We start from the raw sequence: 26,348 nt of genomic DNA, 5'->3' as shown, positions 1-26,348 counted from the left end.
TGACGCTTATGGCTACTGTAGGGCCGGCCCGGCTATCCGTAGGCTATCTGAGAAAACGTTTTGGAAAAGTCGGGCGATATGGACCCAACCAACTATTTTTGGAATGGGAGAACTCCCTCACATGGTAGGCTACAACCCATACAGAGGCAACGGTGTCATGCACAGAATGCGGAACGTGCATAGCCTACTTTAAGAGAAGATAGACTAACGTGACAAATGTCAATATTTTTTTTTTCCTCGACCGGCCCAAAAGTGAAGCGGCCCACCGGGAATTCTCCCGATTCTCCCGATTACCCACCCCGGGCCTGCTTTACAGTATCTATATAGATTCCTGTAAAAACTGTGGCAAAAGGTAGACATATCTTTAGGACTATTAGCTATCTTATCATTTATAAGCGTATCTATTGTGGTGAGAAGGGCTTTATTTTTTTCCAGTTTAAAAAAGTAGGCCGACTTTTGTTCCCATTCTTCCAGCCATCTCACTCTAGATCTTACATAAGCTCCTTTAGCTCTTTCTATAGCTCATCAAATTTGCCTTGCAATTTAATGTATTCACATTTCCTAGAATTGGACAAGGGCTCCTTTTGAGAGAGAAGCCAGTTGACTGAAAATTTCATCTTCATGTGGCCTTTCATGTCCAACAGTTTTAAAGTGAACTTGCCGTTTTTGTCACTTGCATATATCTTTCTTTCACAAGCATCTTACACTATATTTTAAGCAAATAAAGTTGTTTATTTAGGATTAGTGAGCATATGTTTAAACCTGTGTTGTGGCATCCGTGTTTGTCACACGTTCCGACGGCAAAGCACATGAACACTAGCTGTGGGAAAACAAAGTAATCACGGGGGCGGTCCTGTCATTCCCAGGTGCCATGAATGCACCATTAGGCCAGGTTAGGCGCTCCTGACACTGACGACATCACCAACCGGAACGACACAAGTGCGACAGCCCAGAGGCAATAGTTTAAACAAACTTTGCGTCCTTGTTTGCGATTGAGAGTTCGAACTACCCTTTCTAGAAACACCAAATACAACAACGATGGATCGTAGCCTACTACTAAGGTTGCGACGGAAATTCTCCAACTACGCTTTCTAGAAACGCACCCCTGGACCATACCTGTCACCCAGCCCTGCCCTTTTGTCATAGCGAAGCCTATAGTTGTGTGTGTGGGGGGAGATTGTCGCATTGTGTTCTTCGCTGATTTTGGTAAGTTTGTTTTACACTCTCCTTTAATCGCAGCTTTACTTTAGGTTACTGGAAGACCAACGCACTTGCTAAATTAAATTGTAAATTTGTTGCCTTGTAGCGTAATCCCACTAGCACTAGGCTATAGCGTTTATAGTTTATAGTTATTGTCTATAGCGTCATCATAATGTGCCTATATATATATTTGTGGAGTTGACCAGTTTGATAGGCCTAATGAAAGAGGCCTGATCTTACCCGCTTTCAGTAGCTATGATTTGTAGATAGCCTGCGTCACCTGCAAGCCTTTTATTAGGCGTAGCCTGGGGGTGGGGGGGTATTCCAGAAAGGAGGTTTAACAAACACTGAGATAAAACTTAACTTCTGCGTTGTCTAAACCTGTGGCGACTTAACCCACGCTGTCGGTTCCAAAACACTGGTTACCAGTTAATCAACCCCGTGTTAGTTAACCTAGAGTTGTGCGCGTTCACGGCGAATTTATAAATACATCATCTATTGAGAGTCGAAACCATGAGTGAAACCGGCGAAACGAAGAGCACCGTATTTTTTCAGAGGCGGAGTAGCAAGTTCTCCTCGAGGCTTACTGTAATAACAAAAAAGAGCAATAGGCCTAGGCTACTTGAGCGGTGAGCGTCTGCCAACTGGAACCTTGCTTGACAAAGAATAGCCGTGTCCGTGTAAATGCGTAAGTTTAGCCTATTAATGTCAAACGCATATTTAATATTAATGGCAAATGCATATGCTTTAAATTATGCTTTCTTAAACTAGCCTACCTTGTCAGAGATTGAGTGGGCCATAGACTCCTTGAGAATCCCACATTTAATTTTCTATTTTAACGCGGGTTCTGCTGTGGGCCAAGTAAACCCGTTTGCGCTCCAGCATCGGAATCAGACTAGGGGTGATGAGTGTCGGAAGGCTGTACCCATAAGTTGTCCTGTAATTGCACATATAACATTAAGTTACAGCCTACACATTAATTGGTCTGTAGTGGATCTGATAATATTCCAGTAAGGTATAGGCCTAATGCACCCTGTTGAAATGTGTCGCTCAAATTAGATTCCCGGTACATCCTGGTATCGTGTAGCCTAGAAATCTAGACGCACCCTAGCGGCGGCAAATTAATTTGCTCAGCCTGTACGTCTAGTAGCAAACCATAGGAATTTCTATTGGCTGACGCCGTGGACGTCATCCAATCACAGCGCTCTATTTTGTTAGAGAGTCTTAAGGCGGACTACGACGGTGAACAACAAGGAAGGTGGTGGCTATGGCGAACGAAGAGCGGTTGTTTGAATCGGCGTTGGCTTCAACTTTGGAGGAGTTGGACTTGTGCTTTTCTTTGAAAGTTGAGCAACACAATGCACTTAAGAAGTCATTCCTTTCGAAGAAGGATGTATTTGCCGTTTTGCCAACCTTATACGGATATGGTCGTAGTGCTGGCCTATTGCATGCCTAGGCAGTTCCAGACTATACATTTCAATGATATAGGATGGCCCGCCAGGCTAGGTATCGTGTGCTGGACCCTGGCCATTTCGCCTCCACGTTTGTGATAAGATGTGAAGCATCACATATCATCTGGCAATTCTTAAAATAAAAAATGTGTTTTAAACACCAACACTATTAAAGCATATGTGTGCTGACTGGGAAGAGAGCATCCAAAAATAGAAGTGCCTATAGCCTATCCATTAGAACTTAATGTGAGGAAATTCTGAAAAAGCCAAGGCCCATTAATTGAAAGCTCACCAGCAAAGATAGCCTATTCGGTGCATATTTGGAAAACTTAAAATAAGATCCTCGTGGCCACCGACCGACAGCTTGCGATATGCTCTGCGTCTCCAACACTACAAAAACTCATAGTTGGAGAGCGATCGTCGATGCGCATATGGAGAGAGGAAAAAAGTGTAGCATATTTAAAAAACTATTTTATCCCAAATGCCATCTGCATTCTTAACCAAACTTAGTGACAACACACATACCTGAGCTGTTATGTAGCCTATATTTAAACGTATTTATTCATTTTCTATTCTCTTGTTTAATGATATCTTCAATATGTCTGAGATGTTGTTTGTCCATCTGTCTATGTCTGGTGAGCCAAAGACAAATGTCCACTATGGTGTAGTAGGATAGGCTATAGCTAGCCTACATTAAAGATTTGTTTTATTCTATTCTGATCCACGTAGGGCTGGAGAATGCTTTTCAATATTTAGGATTAAGCTGATAAACTGTAGCGCTCTTGCAAAACTCGTTTGGAAAAGAAAGGATATCATGTGATGTCGTGGTCTTTCGCCCTCTCACGGTGAGTTGCACGGATGAATATTAGGCCTACATGATTTTGTGCTTCTTTGTCAATCGGACTTTCGTCAAAATGAAACGCCATTGTGTGACACGTGTAGGCTAAAAATAGCGGCCTGGCTGAACATGCACTGAAATAACCGAACATGATTGAAATATAACCTGAACATTACTTACCCCCTACCAGGTTAAGTTCAGAGCCTATGTTACCATAGTTACTTAGATAGCCTGATCATTTTTGAACGTTTTGGAACTGAAATCCCAGGTTTACCACTTACTCTGGGTTAACATACCCAGTTAAGTTCAGAGCCTATTAACATAGTGACTTACATAGCCTGCTCATTTTGGAACTGAAATCCCAATACCACTTACCAGGTAGCCTACCACTGGAATACCCCCCTGTGCACTTGCCCCTTGATAACTCGTGCGGTAGCCTATAATAATAATAGCCTAATAATAATAATAATACATTTTATTTGTTACATAGCGCTTTTCAAAGCACCCAAGGTCGCTTTACAGAGTAAACACAGTAAAAATGCTGTGCTTTTGTGTTAATGTGTGCTGAACACATCACAGTGCTTGGGTGAAGGTGTTTTAGGGGAGAATGGGTTAAGTTGCACCATTTTTCTCTTATAGCCAAGTAAATATGAGATGGGTGTAAAACTACAAGTTGAAGAGTTTGAACTTTGAAGCCATGGTTTCTATATATTGTATTAATTAGATTTGAAAGACAATGTGTAAATAAACAGTGAATATATAGGCTAATAATATATCCATATAGGCCTATAATAAATAATTGGAAGAGTTTAGTTCCAAAACGGTATATTTCTATTTTAAAAACATTAATAGCCTAAGTCATGTTATTTAATTCTGTATTTAATTTTTGTGATTGTGATTGATAATGACTGATTGATAATGACTGACTGACTATTATTGTGTTACATGCTTCAAATGTAAAGCACTTTGAGCTGCATTCTGTGTATGAAAGGTGCTATACAAATAAAGCTTATTATTATATTATTATTATTATAATTTCAGGTAGGCCTAACATCAATGTTGTTTTGATTGAAATAAAGATAAATCAAGTAGCCTAACAATAACCAATTCGAGTTCTACTGGGAGGATATAGCGATTTGGAACCAAACTCTTCAATCTGTAATTCAGTTACACATTCTCCTGCCTCAACTGTCCCTACAGTCATCATTTTGGGTAAAGTGCTCAGTCTTGCTGCCTAGAGCTTTACTAATTCATTCACATGTTTTTATACACTGCAAGTTCACTATCTGATTTAACTTTTTAAACAGAAAATGTACAGGTGGGTCTCAACATTAATTTCAAAATGTATTTCCCCCTTATTTATAACTTTCATAAATTCTAGATTCATTACATATAGAGTTTAATATTTGAAGCCATTTTTTGTTTTAGTGTTGATGATTATTAACCTGGCAATAGCCAGATGAATTTCGCTCCGCCTAGCTCCACTCATCCATCTGGAACCGATCCATTGAAGTGTTGCTTCAGAAGGCTGGGCCTAATCAAAAAATGCTTGCATATGATTGAATAAGCCACTTGTCCGTCATCTATTGACGTGCTACTTCAACCACTCACATCGAAGCCAACCCGTGACGCTAATAACAGACTCACAGTCGCTTCTACGCTATGTCACATCTATGAAACTCCCGCCCTGCGTCCTGATTGGCTAAACCATAAAGTTGGTTGGAGAAATCACTCTCAATGGAAGAGGTCCCAGATGGATGTGAGTGAAGCTAGGCGGAGCTAAGCGGAACGACATTCATCTGGCTAGGGTCAGGTTAGATGATTATGGCTTACAGCTCAAAAAAGGCTGGAGTCTGCATCAAGAGCCACCATGCACAGACGTGTCCAGGAAATGGGCTACAAGTGGCACATTCAAGTCTCAAGCCATTCCTGACGATAGGAGACAAGGTTAGAGCGTTTTAGCAAAGGAGAGACAGAACTGGACCGCTGTTCAGGTCCAAACTCTCCTTTTCACATACAAACAAATTTAGTTGCTTGAAGTCCAGTTTGAAGTTTCCACAGTCAGTGATGATCTGGGGTGCCATTTCATCTGCTGGTGTTGGTCTACTGTGCTTTATCAAGTCCAGAGTTAATGCAGCCTTCTACCAAGAGATTTTAGAGCCCTTCGCTTCCATCTGCTGATAAGCTTTTCCAGCAGGACTCAGTATCTACCCATAGTGCCAAAACTGCTAGTAAATAGTTTGTTGATCATGGTATTACTGTGTTGTGCCAGACAACTCATCTGACCTGAACCCCATAGAGAATCTATGAGGTATTATCAAGAGGAAATAAACGAGCCACCAAAACCAACAATACAGATGACCTTAACCCTTAAAGGAGTACCGTCACACCGGTGTGACGGGAATGTTGAGAAATGAACATTCTAAAGAATATCTGGGTTCATTGAATTCAACATAGAATTCAGCCAGATTAGTTCATTTCTTTTCAAAAGGTTGACACTTCTGTATAATATCCTTTTTGTTGTAATATTTTGAGACACAGATTTTTAGTTTTCATTAACTGTAAGCAGTAATTATCAAGACAAAATGGCATTAAAACAAAAAAATGGCTTGAAATATAGATACATATACATCTAATGAATCTAGAATATGTGAAAGATTGACATGATTGATGTAATTGATTGATGTGATTTTTTTAAAATAACAATAGGGGGGAAAAACGTTATTCTATTTTTTTAGACCCACCTGTGGGGGCAGCTGTGGCCTACTGGTTAGCGCTTCGGACTTGTTACCGGAGGATTGCTGGTTCGAACCCCGACCAGTAGGCACGGCTGAAGTGCCCTTGAGCAAGGCACCTAACCCCTCACTGCTCCCCGAGCGCCGCTGTTGTTGCAGGCAACTCACTGCGCCGGGATTAGTGTGTGCTTCACTGTGTGTGTTCACTGTGTGCTGAGTGTGTTTCACTAATTCACGGATTGGGATAAATGCAGAGACCAAAAAAAATCTGTTCACCTTGAATTTTCCATGACAGTTTCTTTAGTTCCAGTAGCCGGCAGGTCTGGTATAGAGCTCAGCAGACAGGTTTTTCTCACGGATTCCATAATGATGGGTCATGGGCAGTAGACTATGTCTAGAAAATATGCATGTTTGGGGCTTCATTCAGGAGTTCCTATCCGTTATCAAGCTATACAACATCGTTTCCCAACCTTGGAGTCGGGACTCCATGTGGGGTTGCCTGAAATTCAAATGGGGTCACCTGAGATTATGGATATGTTTCAATTGACCAGTACATTACATTAAAATATACATACATTAAATAAAAAATAACATAAGTAACTAATAATAAGTAACTAATTGGATCCTTCATTACAATCTGGATACATAAAAATAAACCTAGACAGCCTGCATGAGATGTTTGATTGATGTAATCATGCTTAATCAACGTTCCAAACAAACTAGCAAAACATCCAGATGTGCAAATTTAGCCAAACTAATTAGACTGCTAGGGAAAATCAAAGTACTGGTCTCGACTGTGTTACAACAAAGATGTTGTGAATGATTGGTGCCAACTTTTTGTGAAATAAAATGGGGTCACCTGCCAAAAAAGGTTGGGAACCCCTGCTATACAAAGACACAGTTCTAGACTTGTACAAATTGATATCCACAAGGGCCCTGAACAGCAACAAAATCATATGCTGGTTTCCATTCAGCTCGTTCGCATTCATGAAAATTTGGCTCATTAATATGCGCATCTGTGTGCGTTTCATACACTGTCATGAGAGTTAAAATGGACATTCTGTTTTAGAACTTAAAATTGATGTAAGAGTTATATCAGAGACGGTTGATATAAGTATATTAAGGATCTTTGGTTATATCTTTTATATGATTATTACGTAAGGGATAATGTATAGAATGCCAGTCATTTTCGGGAAAATAAGTCCCGACAGGGCGAACCGGACTTGCTTCGCCCTGTAGGAACTTATTTTCCTGATAATGACAGCTTTCCACACATTATCCTGTTTATTATCCAGCTACTTGCCAACACAAGAAACACATGACTTCACATGATGCGTCTCTTTACATTTATTTGTTACCTTTTCGTTGTGGCTTTTGCTGAGAAACAAACACTTCACAACACACGCTGAACTTGAATCAAACATTTTTTAGAACAGCTGATCAACCGTCTGCTTTCACCTTTGAATGAAGTTCCATTGCAAGAAGTGACCGGACTACTTGCATATATTTCATTATATGAAATGTTTTTGGCATTATATGTTTTCAGCTGTAATTACATGAATATAATTGACCGGTAGAACATTGGGAAATCCCATTCAAGTCAATGAAGCGTTCTATTAGCATTGTGAAGATCCAGATAATAAAATGCAGTAGTGAAAATGAGTCGAGTATTACTAGTAGGTTTGGTTTAAAATATGTCTGTTGGGGTGAACAGGAGACAGATTGCAGAAGCAGGTATAATAATAATAATAATAATAATAATAATAGTAGTAATAATCAAGGTCAATAATAATAATAATAATAATACATTTCATTTGTATAGGGCTTTTCAAGACACTCAAAGATGCCTTACAGTTTTCACATAGGTACATAACAAAGAGACAAGGTACATGGACAAAGCAGAAGACAAAACTAGAGAGGTGGGCAATGACCATAGAAGTTTGTGATGGGTTGTTACAGTAGGCAAAAGGATTTTAGACATTTAACATTCTAAATATCCAGTTGTTACTAGCAACACTAATGGTCTCTTTACATGGCACTGGTTGGGATGTGATGCTATTAGTTTTATTTGGCATAGCCTATAGGCTATTTCTTTCCTCATCAAAACTGAGGTGGATGATTGCTGTCTCTTCAAAACAGCGAGGGAGAAATCCCCTGCGTGTCCCGCACCTCCTGTGCCCCTGACTGTACAACTTATTAGACTACACCCAACACAAGTGGCCTAACCTATCATTTAGGGAGTGGCTGGTTAATCAGTGATAGGCAGACCCAGAGTGACACTGAAATATGAACTTTGAACAGAGGTTTGCTGATAACTTTGTTAGAACCTCAAGCACCTGTTTTGCTTTAGACATAGCCATGTCATAGACTACTCCTATCTCAAAAAGTGAGAAGTGACTAAGCCTGGATTAAACTAGTATAATAATAATAAATATAGCTGCAAGCAGCAATGCGGGGGCCTAGCAGAGCGCTATAGCAGGAATGGCGTTGCCATGGCATGAGCAAGCACTCATAGCAAGAGGCCAAATTACACCAATGTCCTTGTGTGTTCTTACAATCAGCTACCATGTCCCTCTACCAAGTTTGGACTTCATACACCAAAGTGTTGCTGAGATGTGAGCTCACTTTCTTTATTACAGCACCCCTAGAGGCCAAATGAGACCACTTTCCTTTAGTGATGCACCGATGTGAAAATTGTGGCCGATACCGATAACCGATATTAATTTTGCTGTTATGGCCGATACCGATATTTACCGATGTCGATATATCTGTATAGAAAACACATTCTTATGATAATCAAATAAAGAGCTATTTTCCAAAATGCATTTTTTTAAATAACGTTTCAATAGCCTACCTTAGAACACCAGAGGATTACAATATAATAGAATATATCTGTGTTATTTTATATCCTGATATAAAAAGAGAGAATACTGAATGTCTGATATTTATGACAGCACTTTATGCAGATTAGCCTAGGTAGGTATGGCACACTATATGCCTACTATTTATATTACAACTCTCCCTCTTTAATTCAGCTGTGTGGTTGAAGCCTGGAAATATTGTAAACAAAGTAGCATAGTAGCATAGTTGGCTAGCTTATCATAGTCTACTGATTGGACTGTTCAGTTTCCCCATGTGTGTTTAAGTTTAAAGGTAATACTTGTTCTCCTTGGTACAGGCACTTTTGGGAAACATTGGTATTGAGATGATCAGTCAACTTGAAACCAAGAGTTTTAAACAAATATGTGCAGCATGCTAATGTTGCTAAGCAGATTTAATAGTAATTTAGCTAGTCGTCCTTGCTTTCACGATTGCAATGTTTTATTTGGATTGCGTTGGCCCAGTCGCGCGTGTCCATTGAGTGAGCGAGAGAGAGCGGGGCAAAGAGAGGGGTGTTGTAAAATGGTGTTGCGGCTCCTTTAAGAGAGCTCCGTGTGTGTGTGTGTGGGGGAAGCTGGGAAGGAGGGAGATAGAGTGAGGAAGTGTATGCATGCGACTGGAGCAGAGAGTGTGGAAGTTCAAGTTGGAGTCTGTACACAGTGTGAGCGGTGTTACTGTCCGAAATAAAACTCCATAAAGTTCAGCTCGTGTATTTTGCTCATCAGAAATGGGACCGTGACCGACGTTATTTTATCTTATAACATCGGCCCTCGAATAACGAATCTCCCCTGCGTTTCTGACTACGGTCTGAAACAAAGCAGGAAAGGTTAACAGGGGGTTTATACTGTTTGGTAAAGTCTACAATGAAAGCAACGTAGGCTACCGCCAAGTAAAGCGGGAGATGTGTGTTGTTTATGCGGCCGCGTAAGCTGCAAAGCACTGCTAGACACTAGAAAGGGTGTGTCGGTTCTGCCTTTTCACACCGCGACACAGGTTTGTGGATATGAGTGTTGCGATTTCAGTTTTGAATCGCATATTGTTACAGCCCTATTAAATTCCTATTACGACCATATAACTACATTCTGCCTGACACAGTTATATTTAGCCTACCGCGAGAGATGTGCTAGGCGTGACATGACATGCAAGCCAGCCATCAACTTGACTGCAATCAACGCGAGCAGCGCGATACAACGCAACGTTTTGAAAGAACTTTTGTCAGATGCTGATGTGTCTTCTTTCTGTCAGTCTTGTTGCCCTGCTATTTTAAATAAGAAATATGATGCAATAGAAGGGCATATTTAACGGATTCAGTGTAGACAGATAACACGCTTGGATCGCTACACACACGTCAAATACACAGGAATGATTATCGGCCTGTTCACATCGGCCCTATTTTGACATCGGACCGATATGATGTGTAAAAAAATGACCATATCAGCCGATATTATATCGGCGGCCGATATATCGTGCATCACTACTTTCCTTGCATGTCCTCACAATCAGCTAATATGTCCCTGTACCAACTTTGGACTTCATACATCGAAGAGTTGCTGAGATACGAGCCCACTTCCTGTATTACAGCGCCCCCTATAGAGGCCAAATGATGCCAATTTCCTACTGTGTCCTCAGAATCAGATACGAAGTCCCTGTAACAAGTTTGGACTTCATACATTAAAGTGTCTCCGAGATGTTAGCCCACTTCCTGTTTTGCGGCTTCATCGCCATATTTGATTGGTTGTCATGGGCCAATAAAGTGGAATTTGAAAAATCTGACAAGTATCGTTTGTGCGGCTCGGTCTGAAGATCATCTCCGCCAAGTTCCGGGAAAATCAAATGAAATTTTTGAGCGCTGAAACTTTCCGTAGTGTTTGGACCAAATCCAATATGGCGGAAAGTGACGGGATAGGGGTCGATGAACTCAAGGATCACGCGCATGAACGCATGTCCAGCATTAAACTGGTGGTGGCGCTACTGTGTTCAATGTATATGCATGAAAATTGGTGTGAGTGATTTGGACAGTGTCCTGACTAATGGTATCGAGTTTTGTTATGTTAACTCAAAGTGTCACCTAGATGTTTGTCCACTTCCTGTTTGGCGGCTTAGTCACCATATTTGATTGGCTGTCACGGGCAAATAAAAATGAAATTGAAAAATCTGACAAGTATCGTTTGTGCGGCTCGGGCAGAAGATCATCTCTACCAAGTTTCGTGAAAATCGGAAGACATTTGTAACCGCTGAAACTTTTCGTAGAGTTTGGACTAAATCCAATATGGCGGAGGTCCAATATGGAAAGTGACGTAGTAGGGGTCATTCAACTCAGGTCAGTCCAGGGATTCAAACGGTGCTTGATTTGTGAAAATCGAACACACCGTTCAATTGTTACATGCGTGAATGTGAGTCCAGATTCGACCTATTGGTGGCGCTAGAGTGTTCGGCATAGAGTTCTGTAAATTGGTGAGTGATCATGGGACGGTCCTGAATCAGGGCGCTAAATTTCATAATAATAATGACTTGCGAATACCTTTCAACCCAGCTTTTCAACTTTCGGCCAAACTTTGACCTGTTGGTGGCGCTAGACGGCTGGGTTTAGAGGTCCGTAAATGAGTGTGAGTGATCAGTGGAGTGTCCAGAAACTATCGACGAAAAAATCTGAACTTTTTAGCCAGGCGTTCTATGGGCTACCATAGACTCCAATGGCAGATAAATAATAATAATAAATATAGCCGCAAGCGGCAATGGCGGGCCCGAGCACCTGCGGGCCGCAACCCGTGACATGTCGGAATCCAACAAAGCACCGACGTGGTGCGTTTGTGAAATGTACATATTTGATGTGTGTGCTATTTGTTTTTGTATTTTATTTTCTGCCACATTTACTTGCTTGGCCAGGTGGGGGCGCAATGCAAGGCAGGCCCATTGGGTGTCATCATAATCATAATATATATTAATCTGAGAAATTTCAGATCATTCATTTTAAGCAAAGAACATTTCTGATACACTTTTTGGTTGGCCAGATGGTGGCGCTATGTTAGGCATAAAAATTACACATGTGAATATCATCACAATAATGATATCCAACATTTTTGTAAACTTTCAGATCAATCACTTAAGGCATTGTCCATTTCTGGCACATTTCCTGCTTGACCAGGTGGTGGCGCTATGCCAGGCAGGCCCATCGGGTGTCTGGATATCATCATAATCATAATATCTATTAACCTGAGAAGTTTCAGCACATTTATTCAAAGCATAGAGCATTTCTGGCACATTTCCTACTTGGCCAGATGGTGGCGTTATGCTAGGCTTGTGAATAACGAATGTGAATATCATCACAATAATGATATCCAATATTGTATAAAGTTTCAGATCAATCACTTAAGGCATTGTCCATTTCTTTCCTGCTTGGCCAGGTGGTGGCGCTATGCCAGGCAGGCCCATTGGGTATCTGGATATCATCATAATCATGATATCTATTAACCTGAGAAGTTTCAGACCATTCATTCAATGCACTGTGATTTATGACACATTTCCTCTTTATGTGGTGAGATATTAAAATCATATCAAATATATAACATATCAAAAATCCCTTCACAATTTAACATCAGCGACATCTTGGCATAATGTTTGCCAAATTTCACATGAATCTGACTAACCGTCTAGGAGCAGTATGTTAAAATTGATCATGTGACATCAGTGTAATTGTCATTCTTTCTGTTGCCAGTTGGTGGCGCTATGCCAAACATGCATTATGGGCATGTGAATATCATTATTAACATGGTCTTCAATGACCTGTGAAATATAAAACATTTCAAGCCATGCATGGTGAATTATGACACATTTATTGTTTATGTGGAAGGGTATTAAAATTAATAATTTCACCATTTCGTCAAAGTACAACATATCAAAAAAAGCTTCACAATTTATAATCAGGAACATCTCGGCGTCATGTATACCAACTTTGACATGAATCGGATCAACCGTCTAGGAGGAGTATGTTAAAATTGATCATGTCCAAAACGCACAAAATCTCAATTACCTCACTTCCTGTGGGCGTGGCTAATGGCATGTTAATACAAAAGTTGTTTGTTTTTAGGAGTTACATACACCCACCAAATTTGGTGTGTGCATCTAAAACTATATGCCAACCACAAGTCACAGTGACGTAAGGGGGCGCTATGGAGTTCCTGGGCAACGCCCGGTGCCAAGGCTTTTCCCCTGTATATTGACGGTACCTCTTGACCTGTGTGCCAAATTTCATGCTTTTTCACCGATGGGAAGTACCTCTTTTGGCATCACAATTCATCACATTTTAGTCCGCACAAAATCCCAAATACCTCACTTCCTGTTGGGCGTGGCTAATGCATTGCACATATGAAAATTGTTCATCTTGGGGAGATACACACACCTACCAAATTTGGTGTGTCTAGCTGAAAGTATGTGCCAACCACTGGATCAATCACCTAAGGGAGCGCTACTGAGTCCCTGGGCCACGCCCGGGGCCAAGCCTTTATGCCTCTGTAGCCATTGTGATACCAGATGCGTGTGCCAAATTCCAAGACTTTTCATCCATGCTAACCACCTCAAAAAGGTGAACAAATAATAATAATAATAATAATAATAATAATAATAATAATAATCCTTACAAAAACAATAGGGCCTTGCGCCCTTCGGTGCTCGGGCCCTAATAATAATAATCCTTACAAAAACAATAGGGCCTTGCGCCCTTCGGTGCTCGGGCCCTAATAATAATAATAATAATCCTTTCAAAAACAATAGGGCTTTGCACCTCTCGGTGCTCGGGCCCTAATAATCCTTACAAAAACAATAGGGCCTTGCGCCCTTCGGTGCTCGGGCCCTAAATATAACCGCAAGTGGTGATTTACGGGGTCCGAGCAAAACGAACATGAGGTAGCATAGCTTTTTAGTTTTACATATGCTTTGATTGTTTGAAACGTGATCGGATTTCGGTTATCGGATTTCAGTTACTGGATTTCGGCTATCGGATTGGATCAAATCTTGAAAATGGCTTGTTAAAAGGGAAACAAGGATCCTGAAATTAGATTAGATCACATAATTAGGGCCCGAGCACCGAAGGGCGCAAGGCCCTATTGATTTTGTAAGGATTATTAGGGCCCGAGCACCGAAGGGCGCAAGGCCCTATTGTTTTTGTAAGGATTATTATTATTATTATTAGGGCCCGAGCACCGAAGGGCGCAAGGCCCTATTGTTTTTGTAAGGATTATTATTATTATTATTATTATTATTATTATTATTATTATATTAACTTTGTCTCAGAGCGTTTTCCTTTTTTGAGGTGGTTAACATGGTCGAAAACTCTTGAAATTTGGCACACACATCAGGTGTCACGCAAAGCAGTTAGGTACAAGAGCTTGGCCCCGGGCGTGGCCTAGGGACTCAGTAGCGCCCCCTTAGGTGATTGAGGCAGTGGTTGGCACATACTTTCAGCTAGACACATCAAATTTGGTAGGTGTGTGTATCTCCCCAAGATGAACAACTTTCGTATGTACAATGCATTAGCCACGCCCAACAGGAAGTGAGGTATTTGGGATTTTGTGCGGACTAAAATGTCATGAATTGTGATGCCAAAAGAGGTGCTTCCCATTGGTGAAAACGCATGAAATTTGGCACACACGTCAAGAGGTACCGTGAATACACAGGGGAAAAGCCTTGGCACTGGGCTTGGCCCAGGAACTCCATAGCGCCCCCTTATGTCACTGTGACTTGTGGTTGGCATATAGTTTTAGATGCACACACCAAATTTGGTGGGTGTGTGTAACTCCCAAAAACAATCAACTTTTGTATTAACATGCCATTAGCCACGCCCACAGGAAGTGAGGTAATTGGGATTTTGTGCGTTGTGGACATGATCAATTTTAACATACTTCTCCTTGACGGTTGATCCGATTCATGTGAAAGTTGGTATATATGATTTATGACATCACAGCAATTAGAATCCTATGGCAGGTGTTCAGGCCACCTGGCCCAACTGCCAGTCTCAGGCTTTAAGCATACAAACTGGCCCTATTAACCCTCTAGGCGCCACAGGCGACTATAGTCGACAAGATGCGGTACTGAATAAAACGGCCGATTTAGTCAAATAGGGTGTCATATTTCGTTCGACTTCCACTCCACTAGATGGCAGACATGTCATACGTCATCCCCGAGTAGAAAAAAGGACACGCTTTAAACAAAACTTTCTAGCTACAGCGCATTGAATCAGTGTATGAAATACCGGAGCTAGTGTGCGTGTGAGCCACTTTGTCAGAGCGATATTGTCAACGTCAGCGAGTATTTGCATTAGATTATCGTCTAATGGCATCAAAAAAGTTTACCTGAAATGAAGTGTTGGGTCTTCTATTCGCGGACCCTGATTCTGAAGGGGAATATCTGCCTTCAGAAAATGATGGTGATTCGTTTAGTGAGGCTTCAGATGCGTCCCTGCCTTGCAATGATGCAGCTGGACAAAGTGAGAGTTTACTCCATAGTTTAGCTTACACCAAGCACAAACGTTGAATCGTTTGCCCAATGTCACTGGTGGGAATAATGTTTCACAGGTTCGGAGTGTTCATCGGGAAGTTAGCAGGGTGTTAGTGGTGTGGCAAACGAGGCTGGAGGTAGCCTAATATCCATAGCGCTAGCTTCTGTCTTCTGAACGTGTGCCTCTCCACAATCGCGGCGACAGTAACGTGGTGGAGCCTTTGTCTAATGCCACTGGGCATGTTAGACGAGGTCGAAGTGCTCATAGGACAGTTAGGTCCTATTGTGGTATATATAGGTATTGTGCAATAGATAAACAGGAACTGAAAATTATAGCATGGAAGTTATAACAGGAAGACTAAATATGTATAAGAAATGACAAATATTATAAGAATAACAAATAATTATAGGCTACAGCTGTGTTGGAGTCAATAAGATAAACAGCCTTTACAGTTATACTTGCCTTGCACTACAAGTCCATATTGACAAGTAGCTGTAATGTTATAGTATGCTAACTAGCACTAGGCATTATCCCACTGAGCCACTGACAATCCTACATATTTGGCAGTCACATTCACATGGTGAAAATGTATGTTGGCAAACACACAACATCAAGAAAATTCCTAGCATACATTTGACAATAGAATTAAGGGCTCTATAAAAAAGAGTACAGATCTGAAAATGTGCACTGTTGATGGTATCCACATAATGATGTTGTATGGTTGTTCTCCAAGGAAAAAAATTACTCATATAGGAATATAGGTAATATAGGAGAAATGGGCTGAGTGGTCGAACTTTATTGGTCTATATCTCTGAAATGGAAAAATTATTTTGATAACTTTTGTGAGGCTTTGTCTAAACATTGTCTGTGAGAATTTTGGTGAAGATTTGATCATTTTTGAAGCCTGTGAAACTTTTTATGATGTTTGGCTTTTCTCTGAAATTGTGGCAAAAGTAAACATTTTTAGAGCATAAGACCAGGGTGAAAAAGATGCATCTAAATGTAGAGATTAATATGATGAAAGAATTTTGAGTCTAGGTCAATCTGGTAAGGAGAGATTAGCATAATTAACTTTTTTTTCCAATAGCGCCACCTTTGGGAGCAGTACCCCAAATTTTGGGTTATGGGGGGGGGGGGGTGTACTGGTAACCATACCTGAAAATTTGCAGCTACGCTGCTCGGACCCCTAATTACAGGTACTCCTATGCCAAACCTATGGAGAAATCCAAAACATTGTGTCTGTATCAGTAACAGTTTTAACACTAAGGCCCTTTAACAGTATTTTACGCATTTTGGCGAACCAGCCAACTATTTTTCCAACTTCCTACATTCATGGCACCTTTGATATGAGACACTGTGATTTGGTACCCTGGAAACTCCAGAGCTCTCGTAAGAGCACAATTTGAATTGTCTCTGCGAGACACTCTGGCAATGAGTAATGATGCACGTTAATTTTACCACTTGTATCGCAGGGAGCCAATCACATTGGTGTATCTGATATAGGCGGGCCAGAGGCGAGCTAAACAGATGACAGTCGTAGTGTTATCCAATTGCGTCGAAGTCCGGAATCAGTCAGTAAACGTTGGTCGTATTGTGTTATCCAATTGCGTGCAGTGAGATTGTCAAATGCACGCTTGGTGCCGCCCCTCGAGTTGGGCCATTACATTATTCGTGGCCAGACCCTTAATCTTTCTAGATTACCAGGGTCTGGAATCTCCAGGGTAGTGATTTGCACTAACTCTGTAGAATTCAAGAATATAATCAGATAAAATAATATCTTATGCCATTTCTCTCTTACAAGGCCCTGAAATTGGCCATATTTTCCAAACATAAAAAACTGACTCCCCTTTTGAGAGTTTCTCATTCAGTATGATAAAAAACAGTATGATAGAAAAATCAGATATCCGAAGAACATTCTTAGATATTCGAAGCACTATTCTCATAGCAGAAATTGTAATTCAAGATATAATATCAAATTCTGGTAACACTTTTTATTAAGACACACATCTTCACCATTAATTAGCTGCTTACTAACATGTATATTAGTAACATACTAGCCATTTGTTAGTCATTATAAGTCACTAATTACTGTAATACCTTATTCTGCAAGACCTTATTCTACCCTTACTAGACCCTTAATTAAGAATGTAAGCTCCTAATTACCCCTTATTTATAGTTATTAAATAAGTTGTTGCATATGAATTATGACCTAAATATACATGGCTCAGTATGGGGCTTGTAAGGTGGTATCACAAGAACCTAATAATACTTATCAAAGATGCTCTTTTCAAATGGAACTAGACACTAAACCACAAGTGCTAATAGTGTACAAATACCTCATAATTAAGTCTTTGTAATGCAGAATAGGTTCCCTATTCTAAAGTTGGGTCTAAAATCGATTATTTGTGCTAACTTGGCTGTCTGCTTCTTGTGTGCGCTGTAATACACTTAAAAAGCGTGAATAGGGGGCAACTTTAGTTTAGGGAACACATGGGGGTTAATAAGTGCCAAATTAATTGTGAATTAAATGTGAACAAAGACCCAACTTTAGAATAGGGAACATATTCTGCATTACAAAGACTTAATTAAAAGACTTTTTAGACTGCAGTGTTAGTCCCTGGATTATATATTTGTCATGGAACAGGTGCATGTTCCTCATTTGTGGTTAAAGTACCCTGGTTAGTAAGTCTTTATTTATATAGCACCTTTGTGTAATCATGGGGAAATATTGGCACATTAATATAACTAGTTTATGCACATTTGAAAGATGATGCTTACTGAAGTCCAATTCATTCTAGTTAGAGCTGATAAAATTCCCCTCAGATGAGTGTAGGTTGAAAATTGCTTTTGTGCATATTTCAGATTAACCTGAAGCCATTCTGGACAGCGTAAAAGGAAATGCAGATAGCTTGTACATTCAAACACTACAAAACCACAGAAAGCCCACTGAGACATACAGGCATGAAATAAGACCATTAGACATATTGGGTAAGTAAACAAGAAAATTACAAATACAGTGATTTACAGTATAATACAGTACATTATACAGTGACTCTGACAGATAACAAGGTCACATCCATGATCAGGAACAGAAAGAGATCACACACACCGAGATGCCAGATTTCACTCTTCCCAACAGGGAGCCAGACAAAAAGGAAGACCGCCCCAACACTATTGGCATGTCAACAGTCTCCTTGAGTCCACATAGTGTCATGCAACTGGGAGGGAAACGGAGCAGCTTGCTGGAGAAGACAATGATCCAAGACAAGGGGGACAAGTTATTAGTTGACTATGAAGTTGGTGAAGAAGGGGACATCACTGAAACCTTGGGGAGCCATAGGAGTGTGATGCCAGAAAAGGGTGCTCATGCCTTTAACCCCGTGGTGACCGTGATGAACACTGACATTAGGCAAGACAGCCCAGAGGATCTTGTTGTAAGTGAGCAGTCCACAGGAATACCTCCCCTATATGATGTACTGTGCAACACAACTGAACCTGCCCATCCCCACCACTGTGCCTCTGAACACCCCCAACTCAAAGGTATGCATTGATATTAACATTTCCACAATTTCCTGCCTATTAACTGAGATGTATACATTGATTTTGCAAAATGTCCTCAGTTGTGAGGTAAATACAGATATGTGGGTCATACATGGGAAATGCATTTCTTGTTTTTGATAAAAGTACAATCTGATTCTGATTCGCTATTGGGCACTGCGGTTATTACGCAGGTGTGGTGAAAACATGTTTTTGTTTCTTTATTATGCATAATACACAGGAAGTGTGTATGTGCATGCTCAAGAAAAAAGTGTTTATCGCTGAAAAAAAACATCAGTTTTCCCCCCCTAATATCGTGCAACACTTGCAGCACAATATAGCCAAGATATATTTTCAAACTCTGAAGTTATGTATATAATGTAAACACTATGAATACTAACCCTTCCTCCACCCCAGCAGGTTGTGGCAACTCTATGAGGATGGGTGTGTCAATGGCAGCTGCTGTGGTCATCCTCCCCTTCTTGATATGGGCAGGCTACGAACTGCTACCCTTTGAGGGCCCGTCCATCACCAGCACCCCCTTCAGACTGGTGTATACACTGCGTTGTGCATTCTTTGCCACCATTCCCATAGGCTTGGGTGAGTAAGAACCTCTCTGTGGTCAAGTATCTTTAGATATTTGCACTAAAAAAATCTGGAGATATTTAAGATGTTTGGTTTAATCACATTGTTGTGCTCCTCAAATGTCTTGTATAAATGAACACTGAATGTTATCATTCAATATGATGTATTTACCTATAGTACTATTTTTTTTGTATTTCCGTTTGGTATTCTTGCCAGTAATAGAGTCCAGTTGTTCCTGAGGGATAGTTCAGGTATTGCCAGTATCTCTGTTATATGAATTTGAGCTAATATTTTTGTATTTTGTTCAGGTGTGCTGGTGCAGAGTGTGTCACGGTTGAGGTGCAGTGAGCTGACCCCACAGTTCGAGGACTGCTGTCAGAATCGGGATGTTGCCATGCACTGGTACTATGTGCATGACTCCCTTACTCTCTACCTGCTCTACTTCCTGCAGCTGGGTGTCATGTCCACCTACATACAGCAGGACCTGCTCAAGCTCATACCACTCCTAACCATCATCTTTGTGTTCGGCAGGTGTGTATAGCTGTATGTTATGGATGTAACAATTCTTCAAATGCGCAGTTTAGTTCAAATGTTAAGAATAAATGATTAATGCGAAAATCATTCCTTGATTTAGCACTTGATATTGCAATGGTTAATTGTATGGGGCTACGTCATATACATATCGTATTTTCCGGACTATAAGTCGCTCCTGAGTATAAGTCGCATTAGTCAAAAAATGCGTCATGAACAGGAAAAAAACATATATAAGTCGCACCGGACTATAAGTCGCATTTATTTAGAAATGTATTTCACAAAATCCAAAACCAAAAACAGAGACTATGTAACTGGATTATTGAGGCCAAAAAGATTAATGTTAATGAAGACGAATGAGTGAAGGCAGCCAAGAGGAGGGCAGGAAGGTCATTGCAAAGCAAAAGATTCACTGAAAGAAAATACCATGTGGTACACCAAAATGTATCTAAAATGTGGAGAATACAATGCAATCAAGCATTTTGGGCGATGTGGAGTCACAGGCTGGCAGCAGATTAAATGCTCACAAGAGAGAAAAAGATGCAGTTTTAGACGTGACTGAAGCAAGCCAGGCGATAGGCCTATAGGCCCGACGGTAATTGTAAAGCAATTTACAAAAGATTCACTGAACAAAAATGCTTATATGGTACATGAAAATTTAGCTAAAAATGTGGAGAATACAATGCAATCAAGCATTTTGGACGATGTGGAGAGACAAGCCGGCAGCAGATTAAATGCTTGAGAGAGAAAAATATGCGGTTTTAAAAGGACGTGCAGACCGAAGCTGCAGCAAGCAGATGATATTTTAAAAAATTATTTCACAAAATCCAAGACTAAGAACAGACAGACTATGTAACTGAACACATTGAGGCCAAAAATATTGAGAATTCTACAGGGAATCTTGAAGACGAGTGAATAGTGGCAAGAGGCAAGCCGAAGGCTGCTGACAAGTGCCCGACGCTATTGTAAAGCAATTTATAAAAGATTCACTGAACAAAAATGTTGATGTGGTACATGAAATTTTAGCTAAAAATGTGGAGAATGCAATGCAATCAAGCATTTTGGACGATATAGCGTATTGGCACAAGCTGGCAGCAGAACAAATGCTCGCCGAGAGAGCGAGAGAAAAAAAGATGCGTATTCACGTGAAAGATAATTAGTAGCAAAACAGCGATCAAATATTACATGGCAGTGAGTTTTGTTTTCAAATGTTTTCATGCATGTCCAGATAACGGGTGAGGAATGTTTAGGGGACAGACTATCGTGAATCCTGAATTTATGGCTGGGCAAAGCACAGCACCTTTATTTGGACCATGGCTTGTAGCCTATTCGAGTCAGCTATAGGCCTTCATTTCTTGCGTTTTACTGTGAGACATAGGCCTATACTTTTCGTTTGGAGCAGCATACCGTTAGGCTATCAATGGCATTGGGTCACTATTAAGTTTCATGTATGAAAGAGTGTCGGGATATCCATCCGCTTATTGCGAGATAATTGGCATCCGCTTTCATTCATTCATTCATTCATGGAACGTGTGTTGTGCTGCAAGGGAAACCTTATTCTGTATAGCCAAAGGTCTAAGATTTAGTTAGTTTTAAATTATGCATGATTTACTTTTTTATAAAATTCGTAGGCTGATGCCTGGCAGCAACAATTGTGTTTAAATGTAGGTTAACCTGGGGCTGCGTGCTACTGGTAGCTTGAGAGCAATGTGTTGGAGACTCATGGTGTAGGACAATGACTTCGTTGGCAACAATATTAAACCAACCAACAATATAAATTATTAAGAAGAGCTATTTTATGAGTTAAATTGAAACAAAATTATACTGGCTTTTATTTGTCCGAATCTGAGGCCCAGCTATAAATAGAATCCCGGCAGTAATTTGAGGATTTGCACGTGTGTTTCACGACTTGTGCCTTTGAGAGCGTTCTCTCAAGGCTGTAGACGATAATGTTTCATGTAGGGTTCATGTCAGTTAATATAAATTAACATTTAAAAACATGTTCAATTATATAATTTTTTTCATATATAAGTCGCACCTGACTATAAGTCGCAGGACCAGCCAAACTATGAAAAAAAGTGTGACTTATAGTCTGGAAAATACGGTAATCTGTGCCAAATTTTGTGAGGGCTGGACAGATTTTGTGGTTTTTGATGACATTGAGTATGGCAGCCACATGAAGGTGTCCATGTCATGACAGGTACATGACAGGTGTCCATGTCTCAGCAATGGGACCTTTCATCGTATGACCCGAAGTAGAATTAATACAGAAACATTATCAGCCTATCCTGTAGGCAACAATGAAATAGGATTGAAATAGTTTCCTCCAACTATACTACTTGTATTGAAATACAGTATCCTACTGAAATAGTCAATCACAAGTATCAAAAGAAAGTGGGCATATTGGTAATCAACAATTTGAGGACCATTTTAAAACCAGGGTCACTTTTCCAACCACAGTGATCTCCTCTCTTGGGGCAATTGTTCTAGCCCTATAATCTATGTATCCTGTAGTGACACACTCTATGGTTTTTACCCTGCTCATTTCCAGGTTGATCTACTGGGTGTGTGCAGCCTTCAGCAGTGGTGTGCGAGGTCTGGGGTATGGACTCTCTTTTTTCCCAGTTTTAGCCATGTTAGGTGCCAATATTTACTTTATTGTCACCTCACCAGACACACTGTTCAACACTGTTCCACCAACTGCAGTTCCTCCACCCAAAGTGAGATGGTGGTGGTAATGACTACAAGTGAGAATGATGGTGTACAGAATGAAGAGTTCTCTGAAGCGAGATTAAATGCCCCAACTACAGTGCCCAGCAGAATTATTGGCACCCCTGATTAAGTTGCCCTCTGGGAGGAGTGTCTGTAATTATGTGCACTGTTTATCCACTAAAACCCCTGGGAACCTCATTAGGTTACAAGGACATCAAAATACAACAGTTTACAAATATGCCTCTCCTAAGAAACTGAATATGGGTCTTCATTGGATCCTCCAGAGGGACAATTATCCAAAATACACTGTATATGAAATCAAGCTTCCTCCATTACCATTGCAGTCCCCAGATTTAAGGAGAATTTGTGGGGTAAACTAAAGATGAGAGTGCACAAGAGACGACATAAGAGTGTGGACGATCTGAAGAGGAATAGCATCACATTCCTTGCTCTGCAGTTTCAATTTCCAGCATCTGCTCAGAGCAATTGCGACTCTTGATCTGTGCCAAAGCTCTCCAGTTTGTTCAATCACACCGTGCTGTGTGCTGTTCATGATAATCACTTTTGCCCATGGACATTTTAGTTTCAATGTAACAAATTAAATTATTTAATTTTTTAATTTTTTATTAATTGTTAGTTTGTTTGTCTTGATGTTTGTGTGTAGAGTGCTTTGTGCTACACATACAAATGTGCTTTATAAAAGACTTACTTACTGACTTACATACTTATCAGAGAATATTAAAAGCTGTTTTATTGGCAAAGGGAGGTTGTGAAAAATAATGAGTGTCAATAATTGTGGCATGTGTTAAAGATAATTATTTCTTAATGGAAATAGAAAGGCATTTTTACTGATTAAATTAGCCTCACGTCGGTTCACTCACTCCAGTTTTGATTTTCCTCTTTTTTCAGTGTTAGGGTGAGAAGTCATGAAAAGATTCTTTTTAAAACCCTTTTTACTCATCTTTACCAGGGGTGCAAATGATTTGGGAAGAGATTGTATGTCTGTTTTATTATTATTCAAACAGTTGAATATGAAATATATATATATATATATATGAAGGGTTCAGATGCAAAAGCCTCTAAATGCCACCTATGTCAAAAATGAGATAAAGATGGTGAGGGGATGCTCTCCACACATAGTATACGCTAATCAAATAATTTAACTTCTAAACCCACTAAATACCACTCTCTTCCTGGTCTGAAATATCGATTTATAGGCAAAAACCTATAGGAGCCTGAATTTAAATGCTCATTTAAAAGAAAAGTGGTCAGACGGATTTAGAGGGTTTTGCATCTGAACTCTTCATATATTTATATATATATAGTTGTGGTATTTTCACATCATAATTCTGTGTTCATTACTTGCAAGTGACACATTTCTGTTAGACTTAGATAACAATCATGGCTTTGTCGTAAAATCTATGTAAAGTCTGCATGGACTGTCATTTCTTTAGAGATGTTAATTGGACATACAATCTGAAATCAATTATGTTGTGACATAATGATATTAAATGGGACATAAAGGATTCAAATAGTTTTTTCGTTTTTTTCATTTCAGACATGGAAAAATAAAAACTATTACATTTTCAATGAAAGGCTTTTACTGTTATACTGAAGAGAGAACTAGAGAAGCTGACTTCATTTCGGACCTTGTCTCCAACAGTCCCGCCCCCCTTCCGTGAGGGCTTACAGTCTGGAAGTAAATTTTCCATTAATTTCCCCCATTGACATGTGGAAAAATACGTATATAAAGTTTTAGACATTGCCTTAGGCTGAACAGCTGTGACGTGACTCGTGAATCATACAACATTTCGAGCAAAAAAACTGAAAAAAGAAAAAATCAAGTTCAAGTTTGGTTTATTGTCATATGTATTAGTAGGCCTACAAAAAGGCAAAGGTACAAGACTGTACATATTTTAATTTCTCAGCAAAGGAACTATTCATCCCATCAGCCATTACTAATTATACATTTTCCAACCTAACCTAATGATAGTTTAACATGCTTACTTTTGAATGTAAGACAACAAGATGACTAACTACCGTAAAGTAATTAAGGAGCAAGCCAGGTTAGTAAAGGCGGGAGTTAAGGCATAAACGTTTCCATGGCAACAGTTGATCTCTATCAATCAAAAGCTCTGCTTTTACACATTAGGATTATGGGTAGTGTAGTAGTAGTAACGTAAAATCACAAATAAAACTTTTTTTTTTTAAACAAAATAGATAGATGCCCCATGAACTGCTGGCCTTCTAGCCTATATGAGCATACACAATCGCTTAATCATGTTTTTTTAGATTAGATTAGATTCAACTTTATTGTGCAGAGTACAAAGGCAACAAAATGCAGTTTGTGTCTAATCAGAAGTGCAAAAAAGCAGAAAAGTGCAGTGTGATACAAAGTATAGACAGGACAAGATATATAGTGCAGTGTAAACAGTAGGGGTGTGAATCTCTCATGTAAAAGACGATCCGATTCACAGATAGATAGATACATGGGCACGATTCGATACAAGAACAGATACAGTGCATACAGAAAGTATTCACAGCACTTCACTTTTTCCACATTTTGTTATGATTCAGACTTATCTTGGATTCAATTATTAATTTTCTCCTCAATCTACACACAATACTCCAACACAAAAGCAAGTGTTTGGAGTGTTTTGTAAATGTATAAAAAAATAAAAGACTGAAATTCCATTTACATAAGTATTCACACTTTCTGTTATGACACTTGAGATCTGGTGCATCCTACTTCTACCAATGGTCCTTCAGATGCTTCTACAACTTGATTGGAGTCCATCTGTGCCTAAATTAATTCACTGGATATTATTAGGAGAGGCATACATCTCATAGATAGATAGATACTTTATTGATCCCCAGGGGAAATTCAAGGTCTCAGCAGCATACATACAACACAAACACATTCTTTAACAGCAGAAAGAGTAATTAAAGTATATAATATAAAAACACAACTAAGCAATAAGGACAGTAGAAGATAAAGAATATGCTAAATATACTAAAATACAAATTATACTAACTAACACTTAATACAATATATATAAAAATATACTAAAATACAAATTACAAAAATACAAATTATACTAACACTTAATCTAAATCAATTCTAAAAAACAGTATCCACATAGTGGTGATTAATCAATCAGAGGCGCTTGCAATGACTGAGGCAGGGACTGAGCCTGTGATTCTCTGTGCATAGTAAGGTATGGTAAGGTGCTCTAAGGTGCTCTGTGTGAATGAGGTTCATGGTGGTAGTGCAATGGTGATAGTGGTCATGGTGATAGTGCAAATGAGTAAGTCCAACAGTGCAACAATGCTAAAGTAAAGTCTATATACCTATATATTTAACTATTTAAGAAAATGTATAAGTG

At 39.7% G+C, this 26,348-nt stretch overlaps 1 protein-coding gene across 6 annotated transcripts in view; it reads left to right on the top strand.

Annotated features, from left to right (window-relative positions):
• Nucleotides 1-752: 752 nt before the first annotated feature.
• tmem79a (transmembrane protein 79a) overlaps nt 753-26,348 on the top strand; it is a 28,920-nt gene continuing 3,324 nt past the window's right edge. The window contains exons 1-6 of one of the 6 annotated variants that reach the window (XM_042076976.1): nt 753-1,206; nt 18,460-18,585; nt 18,737-19,137; nt 19,552-19,734; nt 20,028-20,250; nt 22,802-24,003. In XM_042076976.1, the coding sequence (XP_041932910.1) occupies nt 18,777-19,137; nt 19,552-19,734; nt 20,028-20,250; nt 22,802-22,988 (954 nt within the window). In that variant the 5' untranslated portion in view covers nt 753-1,206; nt 18,460-18,585; nt 18,737-18,776 and the 3' untranslated portion in view covers nt 22,989-24,003. Of the gene's footprint in view, nt 1,207-18,459; nt 18,586-18,658; nt 19,138-19,551; nt 19,735-20,027; nt 20,251-22,801; nt 24,004-26,348 lie in introns of those variants that run through there. The other 5 variants (XM_042076975.1, XM_042076972.1, XM_042076973.1 and 2 more) reach the window with 5 other exon arrangements.

This window comes from Alosa sapidissima, chromosome 21 (assembly GCF_018492685.1).
Source record: "Alosa sapidissima isolate fAloSap1 chromosome 21, fAloSap1.pri, whole genome shotgun sequence".
Taxonomy (NCBI): Eukaryota; Metazoa; Chordata; class Actinopteri; order Clupeiformes; family Clupeidae; genus Alosa; species Alosa sapidissima.
Note: the sequence above shows the minus strand (reverse complement) of the source record. Positions and strands in the feature narration are given on the sequence as shown.